We start from the raw sequence: 17,221 nt of genomic DNA on the forward strand, positions 1-17,221 counted from the left end.
CTCCCTAATTGAGATGTGGAAGTAGGCGTCTCGGAGGTCCACTGTCGCCAACCACGATTGTGGTGGAATGAAAGGGAGTATGTTAGGAAGTGTAACCATGCGAAATTTGCGGGGTGTAATGAAAGTGTTGAGTCTGCGTAAATCCAGGATGGGGCGTAGACCCCCATCTCTTTTGTCTATCAGGAAATATCGAGAGAAAAAGCAGCTGCTGGCATTCTGTGAAGGGCTAGGAGATATGGCGCCCTTTTGAAGGAGAGAGTGTACTTCCTCCCAGATCTCCTGGGAGGGTTGAGTGAGGAGGATCCTACTCACAGGTGGGTAAGAGTCGAATTCTATTGCGTATCTCCTTTCGACTATGTCCAGGACCCAGGCATCTGTAGTGATAGACTGCCATGCTGGAAGAAAGGGTTGTAGCCTGTTTAGGTATGTAAGTGGTTGTGTATGTATGGAGGGATGAGTGGTAACGGTTACTGGTGTGCTAAAAACGACGTTTGTTGTTGTTGGCAGGCCTGGTACCACGGTACTGACCTCTGAAGGGGAGCTGTGGCCGTCTTGGAGCTGTAGACTGGGCGTAGGATCTTTGACGTCCCCTGTAGAAGGAGGTATTGTAGGGTCTGTTGTAGTAGTGGGGGCGGTAGTAATATGAGCCCCACCGTTGCCGTTGGTGAGAATATGGTTGTTGGTCATATTTGAAGACCGTTTGTTTCATCTTATGAGAATGCTCAAGTTGTGAATCAGTTTCAGGATTGAAGAGTCCTGCCTCATCCATAGGAAGGTTTTCAATAAGGGTGCGTTGTGATTGGGAGAGGATTGCAGCCCTTAGCCAGGCGTGGCGACGAAGGGCCACTGAGCCTGCAATGAGTTTCCCTGAAGTGTCAGCTGTGTTCCTTGCAAGGTCTTTTTGCAAAGATGATAAAAGGAGGGCTTCTTGTTTAAGAGCCAGAGCCAGTGGTTGGTTGGCTGGAGGTAATAACTCTAAATAAGGGGATATCTTGTTCCACAAATGGGTTTGGTACACACTCATGTATACTCCATAGTGAGCCATGCGTGCAAACAGGCATGCTGAGGAGTAAAATTTTTTGGCCATAGAGTCAAGTTTTCTTCCCTCTTTGTCAGAGGGGGAAGTCTGGTTTGTTTGTACAGGTTTTGGCTGAGCATCCGTTACAATGGAATTTGCTTTAGGCATTCTAGAAAGCCATGAAGCTGAGGACAGATCAATACGATATAAATTGTCTGCTCTTTTGGGAGTTGCCGGGACCATAGTCGGGGCAACTCCAGTATTTTTCAAGATTTTTAGTAAATAAGGTAAAGTGGGCAACACAGTGGAAGCTGGTTGTTGTTGTTCAGTAGAGGTGAAGCATGGGTCTGCCACAGTATCTGTGGGTTCAGGTGTGGCAAGATTCAAAGCTCTAGAGAGTCTTATGAAGAGGGCAGAAAATTTTTTAAACTCTTCTAAATTTTTAGGGGAAGGGTCAGAGTCTGGGATAGGATCATGGAGAAGCGGGGTGTCATCAGTGGATTCAAGCTCCACTGCTTCAGAGTCATGGTGAACTAGAGTGAGGGGGTCTTGAAAGGGTTGGGGAGGGTCCGGTTCCGTTTGATCTTCTGGAGGATGAGAGAGTGTAGCTGTTGGGGGTGCATGTGGAGGCTGTGGATAACTGAACTGCGGTGGATAATGGGCACTGTAGTCCTTGGGATGGTTAGGGGGGGGTGGATAGTAGAAGGGATATATTGGATAGGGAGGGGGAGGAGGGTAGAGATGGTAAGGGTAGTCCTGGGGACCATAAGGATGGTATTGTTGAGGAGGGTGAGATCTAGCCCTCTTGGGAGGGTGGGGGTTAGGAGAGGGCTGAGGGGAAGGAGAAGGAGAACGCTGGCGGCGGCGTGGGGCTTGCGCCGCGGAGGCTTGTTGTCCTGGAGGAGGAGTTTCCCTCGGAACCGGGGAATCTGGTGGGCTGAGGGAAGGAGGGGGTGAGGCTTGGGAGGGAGGGAGGGGCGGAGGAGAAAGCTCCGCTGTGGGCTGGGCTTGCAACTCGAGCTGAGGAGCCAGGAGCTCCAGGGGGGAAGATAAGAAGGATCGTCCATGTGGAGCATGGCTGGGAGGGGCTCCTGGAGCTGGAGGACGGAACCGGGGAGATGAGGCATCGGTTCCAGCATAGGAGGACTCAAGGGCTGTTCGCCAGTGAGTTGCCGTCCCTTTTTCTGTTTGGTAGATTTTTCTTTCGATTTTGCAGCCCTTGAGGCTTGCTTAGAGGGCTTGGATTTCTTTCTAGGCGGCTCCGCGGGGGAAGCGCTTGCCTGGCCCAAGTCCCGCCTGTCCCCAACGCGTGGGGAGGAAGGCTGGGGGGGCTCTTGAACTGGGGAGGAATGGGAGGGGGCGGGAAGAGCCTGGGGAGCCAAGGCACGCTCATAAAGCAGAGCCTTCAATCTGGCGTCTCTGCCCTTGCGGGCTCTAGTGGTAAAACTCAAACATATCTCGCAAGTCTGGAGATTGTGAGCCTCCCCCAAACAAAGTAAGCATTTAGAATGCTTATCGGCCTCAGGGAGGGTAGCTCCGCAGGCCGAGCAATTTTTGAAATAGGGAGAAGACATCTAGCCTGATTAGAGAGTCGTCAGCCAGTCCGGGTCAGGAATGGAGAAGGTGGAAGCCAGAAAAACAGTCCAAAGGTCGATATAGCCAGTAGATACAGAGAGAACGTTCCGAGATGCTGCCGGATTAGCGCGGAAAAAGGAACTACTCCTCAGCCGCATGCAGCGGCATATATACCGAGGGGGCGGGGAGGGGGGCGGAGCCTCACAAATAATCATTTTTAATTTCATTAAACTTTAGAATGTTCCGGATTTCTGCGCATGCGCAAAGGAAAACCCATAGGTGTGGATTTCGCAGAGGACACGAAGAATAAAAGAAAAAACAGACGGGTGCATGTTATCCCTCTCTTCACTACCATCATTCTTTGGGGTGCACTCCACAGAATTTAAATGGAAAAGGAATATAAAAACATTTCTAGTCAAGTTGTGTGAGCTTGAAGTAAAATAATAACTTTAAAACTTGTCAAAATCTATTAGACACCTTGGAAGAGGCAAAAAACAAACAAACAAATAGGAATAGCTTTTTTAAGCCCAGAAAACCTGACTGAAAATATGTGTAATTTTTTATGCCTCCCAGAATTTCAATAGTTTCTCCCATTTCTTAAAGGAAGTGATTTTTCATACCGGGGGGAGGGAGGTGGCATTCATATTTTGGAGGAATTCCATATCTTATTTATTTATTTATTTATTTATTTATTTATTTACTGTATTTGTATACCACCTTTCTCAGCCAATTGGCGACTCAAGGCGGTTTCCAACAAATCAGTTTACATAAAACATAATATAGATAAAAAAAACATTAAACAGTATAAGACATCACAAAAGCAATAAAAACAATATCACCAGCATCTCATTATTCTCAAGCATTGTCCAATTCCATTGTCAGGTCATTCAATTTCCTACATTAGCTACTCTGTAATTGTAAACGCTTGCTCGAATAGCCACGTTTTAACTTGCCTCCGAAACGCCAAGAGGGAGGGAGCAGATCTGATCTCCCTAGGGAGGGTGTTCCATAGATGAGGGGCCACCACTGAGAAGGCCCTGTCCCTCGTCCCCGCCAAACATGCTTGTGACAAAGGCAGGACCGAGAGCAGGGCCTCCCCAGATGATCTTAAAGTCTTCAGTGGTTCGTAACGGGAGATACATTCGGACAGGTAAGTTGGGCCAGAACCTTCAAAATATGAAGAATTCCTTACTTCCAAAATATGAAGAATCACTGCCTTTAATACACGGAAGAAATTTCTGTCCTGTAACCTGGTAATGTTATGTGATACAGCTTGAGTCCAGACTACAGGAAAGACTATGAGCCTGGCTGTCTTAGGATCCTTAGGGAAGACCTTTCTTTGAGTTCCATCATTTCAGCAGCACAGCAGGTGCAAATGAGAATGAAACAATGCCTTAATATAATTTGACTGACATTTCACAGATACTTTGTTGAATAGGAGGAGGATGCAGTTACAGCTATATTTGCCAAGAATTATTAGAAGTATTGGGAAGTTTGTGAACTGGGTACACACTCACTTTTGATTTCCTTCCTGTTCTTCTTAAAATGACTCTTAATGAAGAAAACTTGTATAATATTATTCAGCTTTGCAATTTTATGTGTTTTTATTTAAGAATCAGTTCCATTTAAATCAGTCAGCAGTATTTGGGAGTAAACATTGATAGATTGGATCATCAAAAGTGCCATCAATATCATTTTGGCTTTGATTTTTCATAGCTAGTAATCCATTTCTTCAGGTGCAATGCAAAGTAATAAAGTCCCAAATTAATAAGCATACTTATACAGTTGTGAGAGTGGGTCATAATGTAACAGGATCAGAAAGATGTAAATTGTGAGCTTCACATTAAATCTTCCAAGGACTGTGAGAAAGTGGTTTTTCTGATCTTTACAGTGGTCAGTAATGACATGTGAAACCAATAAACATGTAGACAAAATGCCACTTCTCCTGCCATTAAAACTTTCAAGTAGATTCCTTTTGTTATATGTACAATTATGACTTAGCTATTAATATACGAGTATGTTGTGTACCACCACACCATTATCTTTGCTTATGTGTCTGCTACTGGATTGGAATTTGTGAATATCACCCAATCCATTCATTTCTCTTCCCAGTCCTCCTTTATAATTTGTGAACTGTGATTTATGTATCCCAATTATATGTTCAAGAAGGCCGAGATGATCTGCAACTAGATTTTAGGTTTTTGCATCTTTTTGGATCCTATATCTAAGTCAAGTCTCATAACTGTATATATTTGCTTAATAACCTGAAGCTTTAATATCATTCTGTATTGTATCTGACAGAGTGGAGTGATATCTACAAAAGCTTATCCTAAAATGTAACTCAGTCTTAATGGTGTGATATATGATTGAGACCTTGTCTGATAAATTCTAATGTACTAAATGTAGAGGTTTCATACATTTCCATCACAGCTACTATGGGCTTTGTTTTTCTAGAAGTCATATTTTCAAAATCTGAACACTTTCAAATGTGATGTAGAAAACAATGAATAGGGAAAATAAAAACATTTAGAATAGTATTTTTAAAATGCAATCCCACAAAATTGAAGAACAGTTTTCCAAAATGTATACATTAAGTAGCACAACCCACCCAATATTCACCATGCCAACAACTGCTTTCTCCAACTATACATAAAGTCCATGACTTTTCTCACTTATTATAATGTTCCCCACCCATTAGCCACATATGGTACACACTGCAGTGTAACATGTTGCACACAGGTGTAGAGTTTATTGCCAAAAATAATACAGGACTGTGCAAATTGGTATGAATGTATCATACGTGAGATGAAGTATGCTGTGAAATTACATGAAAATGGAATAAGCTTAGCTGACATGGGTAATGCACCAATTTTGTCTCCCAATTCACATATAAGAAGTACTGATTTTGACAATGGTGTGCAAGTTATGCCGTGACTAATACCCCAGTACTTCTAATGGCTGCAGATCTATTTGTTTAATCCCAGCTTTGTCTCTATCTTTCATAAAGGAGTGGTGATTTCAATATCAAAAGCAGGGCACAGATGAAAGAAGCTTAGACCATTCCACATTTATCTACTTGAAATATATTACCAAAAGTCTCTTCTCTCACTGTCCTGCTGCCTTCATATGTAGTGCGTGTCTACTCAGATGTAACCCCTATTCAAATAAACTGGATCCACTTTGGACAGCAGCCTGTGGCTATATTCTTAAAAAAAACACTTGTAATATCCCAGTTTCTTTTCTCTCAACACTTTCATACAATTTTGCGTGTTTGCATTTCCCATACATACCTGATCCCTTCCTCCCAGCACATTTTCACAACTGTGCAAATCTGCTTAATGCATCCATCCGTACCTGGATAATTTTGAGGTAGTGTGCCAAAAATAAACAGCAAAAAGAGCTTTGAAGATGGGTTTATAATGTAATAATGTTTAACTTCTGCTAAAGTAACAGAAAAAAGCTAGCAAGATGGTCAACAGGTACAAGAATACAATGGCCTAAATTTATTGAAAGTTTTTGGAATGTTTAATAATACAAGAGGTGGTGAGAAAGACTGCCTGAGTCAAAGACTTCCATCCCTATATTGGGAACCCTTTATTCAGATTTTCACAGACAGTACAAATGAATCTGAAAACTCCAGAAGGGGACCATGACATTGTAACAAACCATTAAAATGGGACAAAAATGTATTTAAAAATCCTACAGCATATTTGAGACTGAGGGAAAAAAACACCTAAATCTGAAGTAATGGAGTTCATAAAACCTTACTTTTTCTCAGTTTCAAACGTGCCACGATTCCTTCATATTTTAACTGAGCCAAGCTGACAGTTATGTCTCTGAATTCTACTACCATAAAATCTGTTGTGGACTTTGCCATTTTTCTAACACTTATCAGAAACCATACAGTACTCAAAATAAATAAGGGACAATATGGATGAATTCACAGAAAACAATGTATGAGACAGGGTTTCAAAACAGAAAATTCACATTTTAATGAAAGGATGTGAGCACAATATGGTAAGACATATATATGATGCACCGTTACTACCAATTGGCCGTAACTCGTGATCCAGCTCAAAGGACAATAAAAGCCAGATGAAAATGAAATGGAAATTATAGTGGAAAGATGTTGGTGTGGCACGCACCTTCTGTATCATCGCGCAATTGCTCCACCAAATCTGTCAAATCCTCCCAAGAGTCTTTGCAAACAGCAAAAAAAGGAAAAGAAAGAAAAATGTCATGCAAGCCATGATCTAAAGAAAAGACTGAGAAATCAAGAAAAGGAACAGAAAGGGAGCTTGTTAACACATAGGTAGAAGTGATTTTGAAATCCAGATGTTGTTTTAGTCTGTTGTTTTAACATGCAGCAACACAGCAAGGTTTATTGAAGAGAAACAGTAACTTTTCTTAAACTCTTTTGAGTAAGAAAAACATATACATTTCAAACCAAGCTAGAAAATTATAATCTACCTAAAATGACACTTGATTTGGATTTGTAACCTCCCTGACTGAGTTTGACAATGGGAGGAATGTTCCAGGAAACTATGTGCTAGAAACTTTTCACAATTTACTCAGAACTGGTTCCCTGAAAATAATAGGAAGCAAAACCTGTTCAGGTGTTTTGAACCAAAGTTAGTTCAAAGAAGCAGGCTAAAAGAAATCTTAAAATGTAGAGGAATTTATGGATAACACTGCCTTCAATATACTAGTAAACAGCTCTTCCATAAAAAGATTGACCACTGTATTGTTTAAGAGAGAAGGAAAAAAGAAAAGTCCTAATAGAAGGCAAAGACTGTCTCCACAAAGAATAATTTATCATCGTGAAAATAGGGACTACTTATACGTTCAAACATTTTTCATACTTACATTGTCTTTCCTGCCTTAAAGCCTAAATCAGACTGAGTACGTAAGCAAAGCAGCAACCCAAGATAAAGCACCTTCCTCTTACAGAGAGAGCTGTAAAATGCTGGGAGCCAGCAAAGGATACACCCACCTTGGCCTCATTCCCAAAGGAAGGATGTAATCTCATCCTCACTCATGTATTAACTTGTGCGCAACAGTATGAAAACAGCACACATTTCAATTGTATCCTCACAATTCAACAAGATTTCAGTATCTCAGAAGTTAGTCACAATTTCCTGTTTTCACATTCTGCAAGGCCACTAAGCTAATAGAATTATTCTACTCCAATTGTGGTCATGGCCCAACACGATATTGTACATACAAAGTGGAATATCTGGATAACCTGCAACTCACAAGAGGTCTGCACTTCCTCTGTTAAAGATATAAAATATTGAATACTTGTATGTAACACTTTTTCTAATGGTCTCAACGTAGGAGTGAGTTGATCAAACATTAGCTTGTGTGTTAAAAATTTAAGCATTATAACTTTATATTCTGCATCACAAGTTGACTTTTGAATTCTGTTAAGAGTCCAACAAAATGTTGACTTTTTGTAAGTTTTTAACTATTAGTTAATCATTCTACATTTTACTCTGCTTTTCCTAGGCATGAAATAGGGGAAGAGATACACAAGACCTTGTCCTCTAATCACTCAAATGTGTAACTCAGGGCTCTTCCCCACTGCCCCATTACCCCAGGATCTGACCCCAGGTTATCTGGCAGTGGGGATGCATATATTCCAGTTTAAAGCAGATAATCTGGGATCAGATCCTGGAAGAAAAGGCAGTGTGGAAGGGCCCTTAGTAACTCCTTTGGCTTCACCAATACTCCCCAAATACTGTCAAGCATGCTCCACAGCCGTAATTACTTAATATCTTAAGAAACTTGATGTTATAAGTGAGATCTGAAACCTGATAAAACTGTAGTCCACATGTGCACAATGCTGCAAACCACAGATTATGCCTATTTTATTTGAAATTTAAAACAGAACCTTGAACACACCAAGCACTTGTTTTGAACACTGTCTGCTACAGAGAATTCACATTAAAAATGTATTGTTACACAATTACAAAAGATGCCATAGATTTGCCAAGTAGAAAAATAAAAGCAGAGGAACTATTTGTAAGCCGCCTTGAGTCCCCTCCAGGGTCAAGAAAGGCAGGGTAAAAATGAAGTTGTTGGGGTTCAGCCTGAGTTTGAACTTGAACCTGATTCTCTGTTTGTTCCTCCTGATGCTAATGAAAGTATATTTACTGATGCTAGTGGAAATGTACCTTTTGATGCCAATGCTCCTGAAATTAATGAGGAAGAATCTGCTGTAGGTTTGGAAAATGCCAATGTTCCTGAAATTAGTGAGGAAGGAACTTCTGTAGATTTGGAAAATGAAAGTACCAGTGTTCCTGAGAATGTTTCAGAGGGAGACCTTGAACTTTCCCTCCCTTCTGCACCTGTTAACTGTAATGACAACAGAAGGGGCCAAATTTGGGAAGACAGAAGTAAATCACTCAGTTTGCGTCGATCCTCCCGAATTCAAGAATTAAAAACATTGGCTTCAAAACAGAAGGGCGGTTCACAGAACCCATTCTTGAGTTTTAATTGCAATACGCCGAGCTGATTGTTTCAGTTCAGGCATCGTTTCAGAATTGATGAAGACCTTGGCAGTTCTCTCGGTTCCCTGGCCATAGTCTGGGAAGATTTCTAGGATATCAAGTACGGTTAGTGGATTGCTAACAGATTCCAGTATTTCCCAGTGAGGCTTTTGGTTTTGCTTTGTCCATTTAAATTCATGTTTGCTGATTTTGCTGTGGCTTTTGACTTGCATTTTTCCTTTATTTTGTAACCATTTTTCTTCAATAAAAAGGATTGTTTTTCACAGCCAAGTGTGGTGGATAGTTATCTTAGGGCCTCGTTCCCTGCTCTGGATTGCAACAGAAGTAAATAAATAATAACTACTTGTAAATAATATAATTAAGTACAGAAACATATCCCATGACGAAAAGAATCAGAGAATGTACCATCACATCATTTTGAAGAAATCTAATTAAATAGCTGCTACCAGTGATACTTAATGCAAAACTTCGATTTATTGGTGTTTGTGAAGCACTTTAAAGGACATCTGGAAGGCATCAGAATTGCAACTCATTAACCAATGTGACAAAGATCTGCTGAATGGAATAGGACTTCTTCATAAAGCTGTATAGGATTGCATTGCTTCAGGAGCTTCCAAAGGAGTTTGTGATATCCTATTGGACTTTGTTTAGTCTAATACGTTTCTCTCTCACACACACACAAACACCAATTGCTTTGACCAAAAATGTTTTGTAGCTACATCCAAGGGTTTGCAAGGGTATGAATCTTTCTGGTTTGTCTCTTTTTGAAACAATGAAGTTCAATAGAAAATAAATAAATAAAATAGCACCAGACTCAGGCAAACACAAAAGCCTGTATTTAAAATTAATTTTATATCTCTGAAAGTCTTTTACACTGAAAACATAAAGCCATATTTGGCAGGAACATAATAAGAGAATACCTTAGACCATGGATAGATAGCTTTATCTGGCAATAGAGTAAGATATTGCCATTTAAGTATTCAGTATATTTCTCATAATATGTTATAGAAAGGCAGACAGCACATTACATTGGGAAATCCTAACATAGTACCTGCCTTAACAGATATTATAAAATGTATAACATCACACATGTTTTTGGTATCTTAGCTGTGTATAGATGCACCATTTGCCATTAGTATCTGTGAAGCTGACCAGTATGTGGACACATTCAATCTCAAGTCATTATGTTGCCAGAAATATTTTCTGAGGCAGGACTATAATCTTAGTGAACTAATTCACGGCAGGAATCCTCAAGCTGCAGGAGACTAATCCAGTGCAGCTCAAGCCCAACCTCAAACTGAACAAAGCTGAAGAATTTGTTTCTTCATCTCTTATCAGTGAGCATGACACAAAATTAGCTCGTGACAAGAATAATGAACCTGTTGGAAGATCCAATGTACTTTCTATGCATTTTACTTTGATTCCAATCAACTCCAATACAGACCGTGGTTGAAGTATTTGCTTCTTTATCTCCCAACAGTGATGAACAAAAAAAGAATAAAATATGTATGCTGTCAATAAGCTGCTCGCCATCACCTAAACTACCTTGTAAAAACATTTTCAATACAGGAAATGCTTTTTGATGTATGAAAATTCATTAATTAAGCTGTTTAATTCATTCACTACTACAGCTCTATGTGAGTATTGTTTTGGTCAAATAATGCCAGGTTTCTCTGCTATTCAACATCTAACTGAATTTCACAATACCTGTGAAATATGGCCATGCTGTGATTTTCCTTTCTTTAGCAAATGAATTTTTTATTATCTTGTTGAAACACTGGGCTCAAGAACGTATGTACAATTCTTCTCAGAACAAGAAATGAAACTGCAATTGATCAATGGAAATCTACGAAAAGCATATAATGAATGGAAAGGACTGGCATAAGAATGTTCAATCCTGGTTCAGATGTCAATAAACAGAAGACCTCTTTGCATTAAATATTAATACAGATGAGCATTACTGTAAACAGTACAATCCCCATATCTGTGGGGGATACTTTCCTGAACTTACTATGGAAACAAAAAACAGATGATTATAGCAAACTCTACTGAAACGAACAACCTTCACCAGAGACTGCCCTGGAAGAGTTAGAATCTTTTTTAGAGAGGACATAATTTATCCTATAAGAGATGTAACTGCTGATACCAGTCCCACAGGTTTGTTTTTTTTTTTTTGGGGGGGGGGGGTTGTCCTACTCTTTTCTTGACATATTACTGGAGTCACAATAGCTTTGATCCTACCTTCCATGGCACTACGTTTCCTATGTATTAGCAGTGATAACTTTTAATGTGAATATAAGTGATTTTAATGTTTGTACAGTATATATTTATGGTTTTATGTCCCGGCATTGAATGTTTGCCGTATATATGCTGTGCTTTGCCCTGAGTCCCCTGCGGGGTGAGAAAGGCAGAATATAAATGTTTTAAATAAATAAATAGTCTTTGGTAATATTCGAAATCAACTTAAATGAAGCCAAAAAATATTCTCCAATGTCCACTCTTAAAATAATTATGGTAAAGTCTAAGCGAATTTAACTACTGGACTAAGTGGACAACATCCCACTCATCAGCTCAGGGGGCCCATTAGCAAACCTAGATTCCCAATGTTTAATTCCAAGCCCATGTAGAACTGGAATATGTGAGGTAAAATGTTATGCCACTCTTCTGTTGTAATTTTTTTTATATAAGACATGAGCTTGCCTTCCTCTCTCAATATGTTCAGGCATTAAGTTACAGCCATGACTGACAATCTGTGAACAGCATGAGCCACAGAGATAAGTGCAGAGTGACCATCTGTCTGCAGAAGGGTCTGCCTAGTTTAATTTTAAGTGAGTTTTTTTCCCTATACCTCATAGAGCAGTAAATATAATCAGCAGAAATCAGTAAATAAATATTAGTATTGGCCTAATCGACCAGCAATATATTCAGCCCTACAAAAGAATGGTGTAGTGGTTCAACTGTTGGACCATACGACTCTGAAGACCAGGGTTTCAATCTCCCTTAGGCCATAAACCTATATTGGACAAGTCAAATTCTCTCATCCTAGGAGAAAAGCAAAGAACAAATCCTTACTGAACAAATCTTGTAAAAAAACAAAAACACAACTATGATGGATTCTCTTTAGGGTTGCCATAAATTAAAAATGATTTCAAGGCACACAACAATAAATATCTAGTCTTGGATAGGTAACAGCAGTATTCTTTCCATTTCAGATCTTACTTTATGCAAATGTAAGTGCTCCCTTGAAATATACAAATACGAAAATCCTATATTTATTATTTATTTATTTATTTGATGCACTTATTGACCGCCATTCTCAGCCCATAAGGGCGACTCATGGCGGTGTACAGTACACATAAAAGACAATTACAAAAACCCAGTTTCAACAACATCTAAACTAACAACACTTACAGACTACACTAAAAATCCGCTCGTCTCATAGTGGAATCATAACCCGTCTCATATTCCTTGTTCCGTTCCAATTCTTCTTTACCGTAATGTTAGCATTTAATTAAATGCCCTCTCGAAGAGCCATGTCTTAAGGCTCTTTCGAAAGGACATGAGGGAGGGCGCCTGTCTGATGTGTGCAGGGAGAGTGTTCCACAGCCGGGGGGCCACCACTGAGAAGGCCCTCTCTCTCGTCCCCGCCAGCTTTACAACTTTACCCCAGAGTAAGCCTCATTCTGAGCAGCCAAGCACAACAGTGTTGTTCCATTAGGATTGCAAACATGCCTGGGAATAAGTTATTTTCAACTCAGTAATTCTTCTAAGTGGGGACATATATAAGAGAGTTGCTCCAGGGAGACTTATTATGGATTCTTTGTGTTGTTAATAACATTTTAATTGCATTTTCATCTGCCTTTCCCACAGCAATTAAAGATTTTAATCCTCAAAACAATCTTATGAGCTAGTTTAGACTAGTGACAGGTTTAACATATGTTGATTCATTCCAGGCAGCAAAAACTGTGTAGACAGACCAAACAAGCCTGTGCTTATCTTCCGCCATCCTAACTTTGATTGTCATCTCTGTGACCATGTGCTGTATATTGCAAAAGGAGAAGTGATTAATGCAAGTGTGTTCATATTTAATTTTCCACCATGAATGACATATTAATCTCTTGTTTTCAGGATATTGTCTTCACTAAGACAGTAGTAAAAATGGGTTTTTATTATTTTTGTACCTAAAATACATTATTTAACTTAAATGCACATGCCACAAGTATGTCACTCACACTCATGCGCATATACCAGTTTCAGCTAATAATAGATCCACCATTGTTCTTTTTCATTAAAGCAATCATGGTCTGATTACAAGTACTTACCTTGTAAAAACCATTTCCATAAATTCCAGTTCCCTAAAATATCTTACCACCAATGATGCACATTCATGAATCAATGCCCCACAAAGTAATATTCTATGAGGCACTGAAAATACAGATTTTTGGAGTGCAGAAAAAACCAAGAGAATGAACTGACATTGTGCTGTATTCAAGAACTATTAATCTAAGAGACAATAGTAAAATCCTAGTCTTCATATTCAGATAGGAAACACCAAGCTTATGGGATTTTTTTCCAGCTCTTTATGATGGATATTGAGACTGTAAAGAAATCTATAAAATATGTTATATCCAGACCACAGTGTGCAAGTAGGGTTGAAACACACTAATACAAGGTATAGTTACAAAATCAGCAACACTGTTAATTTCCCATTAATTTCCCCAAAATCAAGCATCTCATTTGGGGCTTGTTTGTATAGGCTACAGATCTTGAAGGACCTTTTAAACAGGACTCTGAAACAATTTCATGCTTGCTGTTTCACCCACTTATAATCAACTCCACCGACTTGGAAGAAGCAATCATGGAGCAGTTTATTGAACAAGATGTGATCACAAAGGATGCTTATGAATGCCTAAACCGAAATCACAAAAGATGCTTGTGAATGCCTAAATTTGAAATCACAAAGGATGCTTGTGAATGCCTAAATCTGAATTCAAACAAACAATATCAGGACTGAAGCAACATAAAGGCTGAGATACTGCATCACCAGACATGACTACAATGACGGAGCTCCGTTGCCATAGTTACCTCTGATGTCAGACCTCCCTACCTTTTCAATTTGGTTTCCAAGGTGCTATAATTTCTGGCACTGGAAAATGACACCTGCAGTGCATTTCTGGTTGTGGGGCTTGTTGAAAACAAGTAGCCAGAAAAACTAATTTTGCCGTAACCGCTGTTTTCAATGAGCCCCAGGCAATCAACATAATTTCCCAGTTGCCCAAATCTGCAGCCCCTTGGAAACAGTTGAGTTTGAGCATGACTAGGATGAAAAGGTAAGCTTTGTGGGTCAAACTTTGTCATTTACAATCATAAACATGAATCCTAAAGCAGCTAAATCCAGCTTACTATCTTGTTGCTAAAGAAGATGCCAGCCAAAGGCTTCTCTTGAATGGATTTGTGTGAACACCACAAACACATCACATAAATCAAATGTTGTTGACTTGCTAAGGAAAAAGTAGAAGCATCTGAGATCTGAACTAAACAGGTAATGTTATTTTAATTGTAATACTCCTTCCCACACTATTTGTTTTATAGAGCCACTGCAAAAATATTCTGATATCCAGGGCAACAAAGGTTGTCATGAATTATGTGACTAACAGTTTTCACCAAATGAAGCAAAATCTATGCCTATGAACTTAAGTTGCTAACATTTAACTTCATTTTACTACCCTCTGTTTTTCAAAACATTGCCTTCTATCTCCTAGTGGGAAGACTGTTGTATCTGAGGGAAGTTCTACGTGCACTGACAGTGTCATACCGGCAAAAATTTAAAGATTTAAAAGAATGTACAATTTTATTATGAAACCTGCAATGGCTTTTCATTAGTTCCCCTATGATTGGACAGACTGTATTGATATGTTGCCGAACCCAGTTGAGCTATTTCCATATGCTGCCAGCAGTGGGTTTGTGAAGATAATGCAGCAAAAGGCAGCTGTGTTTCATTTCCGGGTCAGCAATGAGAAACGCGAACAAAGAAAAAAATTACATTGCCAAATCCCTCTTGAAAAATGCTGGCGAGCTGGCTTCAGTTATAGCTGTGTATTGCAAAAATAAAAAATAACTCTCCCTTGAAGTGGATTAAGTGAAGGAAAATACTATGGACAATAACATTGTTAAGTGGCAGCCTGTACCTGTTCCAGCTGTCATTAAAGTGGAGTGTGGTAAATGACATGAGACACATATTTTCACCTTTGCTTCATAGCAGTCATTCTAGTATGAATCAAAACAGAATCCCACGGGATTTGGAGAAGCAGATAGATCTGAACCAGCTCTGACAGACGTTTCATTGTTTTGGAATAAAGAGGAGCCTTTGAAGCATTACACCATATCATTTACTGCATTCATTGTCATTTTCCTCTGTGCAAAATTACACATCTTATTAACCACAATGAAACATCTTTTAAACTCTGACATTGGTATATTTTAAATAGAGTATCTGGGCATTTGGAACAGCTGTAATTTTCAGGTAAATAAGCACTTCCACAAATTCCAGTTACTATTAAAATACCAAGATTCATGCTTCAAATGGTGAACTTAATAACCAGATTTAACTCGTTCACTCCTGGTGCTAAGTTGAGAGGGGGACTTCTAAGGAAAAACAAAGAGCTCCAAATACACACATCTGTTGCTAGTGTTATTGATGTTTTAAAATCAGCTAATTCTTCTTTAGTAATGAAGTAAAACAGCATTTTTAGACATAAGCTTAGGTTACACTGCACTGACTGAAAGTACGTCCACTTTACATATTTTTGTAATAATGCTTTGAAATTATGAACAGCAACACCCTCCTCCCGAAATAAGGCTTGTAGGTTTCTCTACATAGCAAATGTACCCATACCTTCATGGGTAGGCTCGGGGTCAGGTGTAAGAGAGATGTCATCCAGTTCTCGTAAACAGAGCCACTCTCCATCCATAGATACACGAAATTTGCAAAGATATATTGTCTCCATGGCAGCCTGTGTGATCTTGTCTGTGGTAGGGGTTGGCATATCGCTTGGAGGCGTCAGAGCAGACATGATGACTCAGCTGGTACAACAATAAAATCCAAATTTTAAAAAACTAAAATGGAAAAATCTTTTTGAAAAGGAAGAATACCAGTGCTCGATCAGAAGAGATTTGCTCAGGATCACAAGACTGCGCTGGTTCTGGAGAAAAGCAAGGCACAGGATGCAAGAGAGGGGTATATACCCCTTCTCTTCTGTAATCTCTTCCTCTGTCTTCTTCCGCAATACACTCTCCTTTCTTCAAACCGACTAGAAGCAGTTAATCCTGAATAACCATTGCAAGTGTGGCCTCTGCATCAGAAAAAAAATAGCTCTTTTTGCTGTTTCCTTAAAAAAAGCTTCTTTTGGGAAGAAAGCCTCAAATATGATGAAATATATCGAAGAAGCACTATCCAGAACTGGTGAAATCTACCACCGTATCTCTTTCTCTCTCTCTCCCCACTTCAAATGAGCCAAGCCAGCGAGTGATAATAGGATTGGTTGTGCGCAGTAAGCAGGGTGTTGACCAAAATGGCTGACTAATGAACTGAGCTGAAAATTCAGACTCATGTGACCAGATTTCTCTGAGCGCAGGGCAAGCAATTCCCAGGATGCTTTATAGATGCTGCTGATGCAGGAAGAGTAATTAAGCTGATCTTGCTCTCAGCATCCACAGCCCTCTTTTCAGACTCTCCTAGTCAATCTGTGATCATAGACATAATACAATGCATGCCTTTATGCTCAACTAGTCTCATGTCACAAAGAGATATAAAACATGTTTGTGAGCACTCTAAAGTGTCAGTCAGATGCATATGAGCATGGGAATTCAATACCAAACAAAGCACAAATTTTACTATTTAGCAAAGATTAGGATGTAATTGTTCTACAATGTAACTGCTCTGCAATGCCTTGTACCCCACCCCCTGCCTTCCTAATTCTTGTAAGTTAATTAGCTTCACAATTTAATATGAATGATAGAAGAAAAAAGACTGTTCCTTACTTCATCCTTTGCTTGTACAGTGCATTATATGCAATAATATAAATACAAACTTATTTAAATTTAGAGAGACTACAAC

General features: G+C 39.4%; 1 protein-coding gene across 10 annotated transcripts in view; it reads right to left on the bottom strand.

The window, feature by feature from the left end:
• RUFY3 (RUN and FYVE domain containing 3) overlaps positions 1 to 17,221 on the bottom strand; it is a 72,188-nt gene that overhangs the window by 41,388 nt on the left and 13,579 nt on the right. For 3 of the 10 annotated variants that reach the window (XM_060779386.2, XM_060779392.2, XM_060779393.2), the window contains exon 2: positions 6,739 to 6,792. The exons of 1 other annotated variant lie outside the window; for it this stretch is intronic. In XM_060779386.2, the coding sequence (XP_060635369.2) occupies positions 6,739 to 6,792 (54 nt within the window). Of the gene's footprint in view, positions 1 to 6,738; positions 6,793 to 7,459; positions 7,535 to 16,000; positions 16,722 to 17,221 lie in introns of those variants that run through there. 6 more of the 10 variants (XM_060779388.2, XM_060779390.2, XM_060779394.2 and 3 more) reach the window with 6 other exon arrangements.

The sequence above is a fragment of the Anolis sagrei genome, chromosome 5 (genome assembly GCF_037176765.1).
Source record: "Anolis sagrei isolate rAnoSag1 chromosome 5, rAnoSag1.mat, whole genome shotgun sequence".
NCBI lineage: Eukaryota > Metazoa > Chordata > Lepidosauria > Squamata > Dactyloidae > Anolis > Anolis sagrei.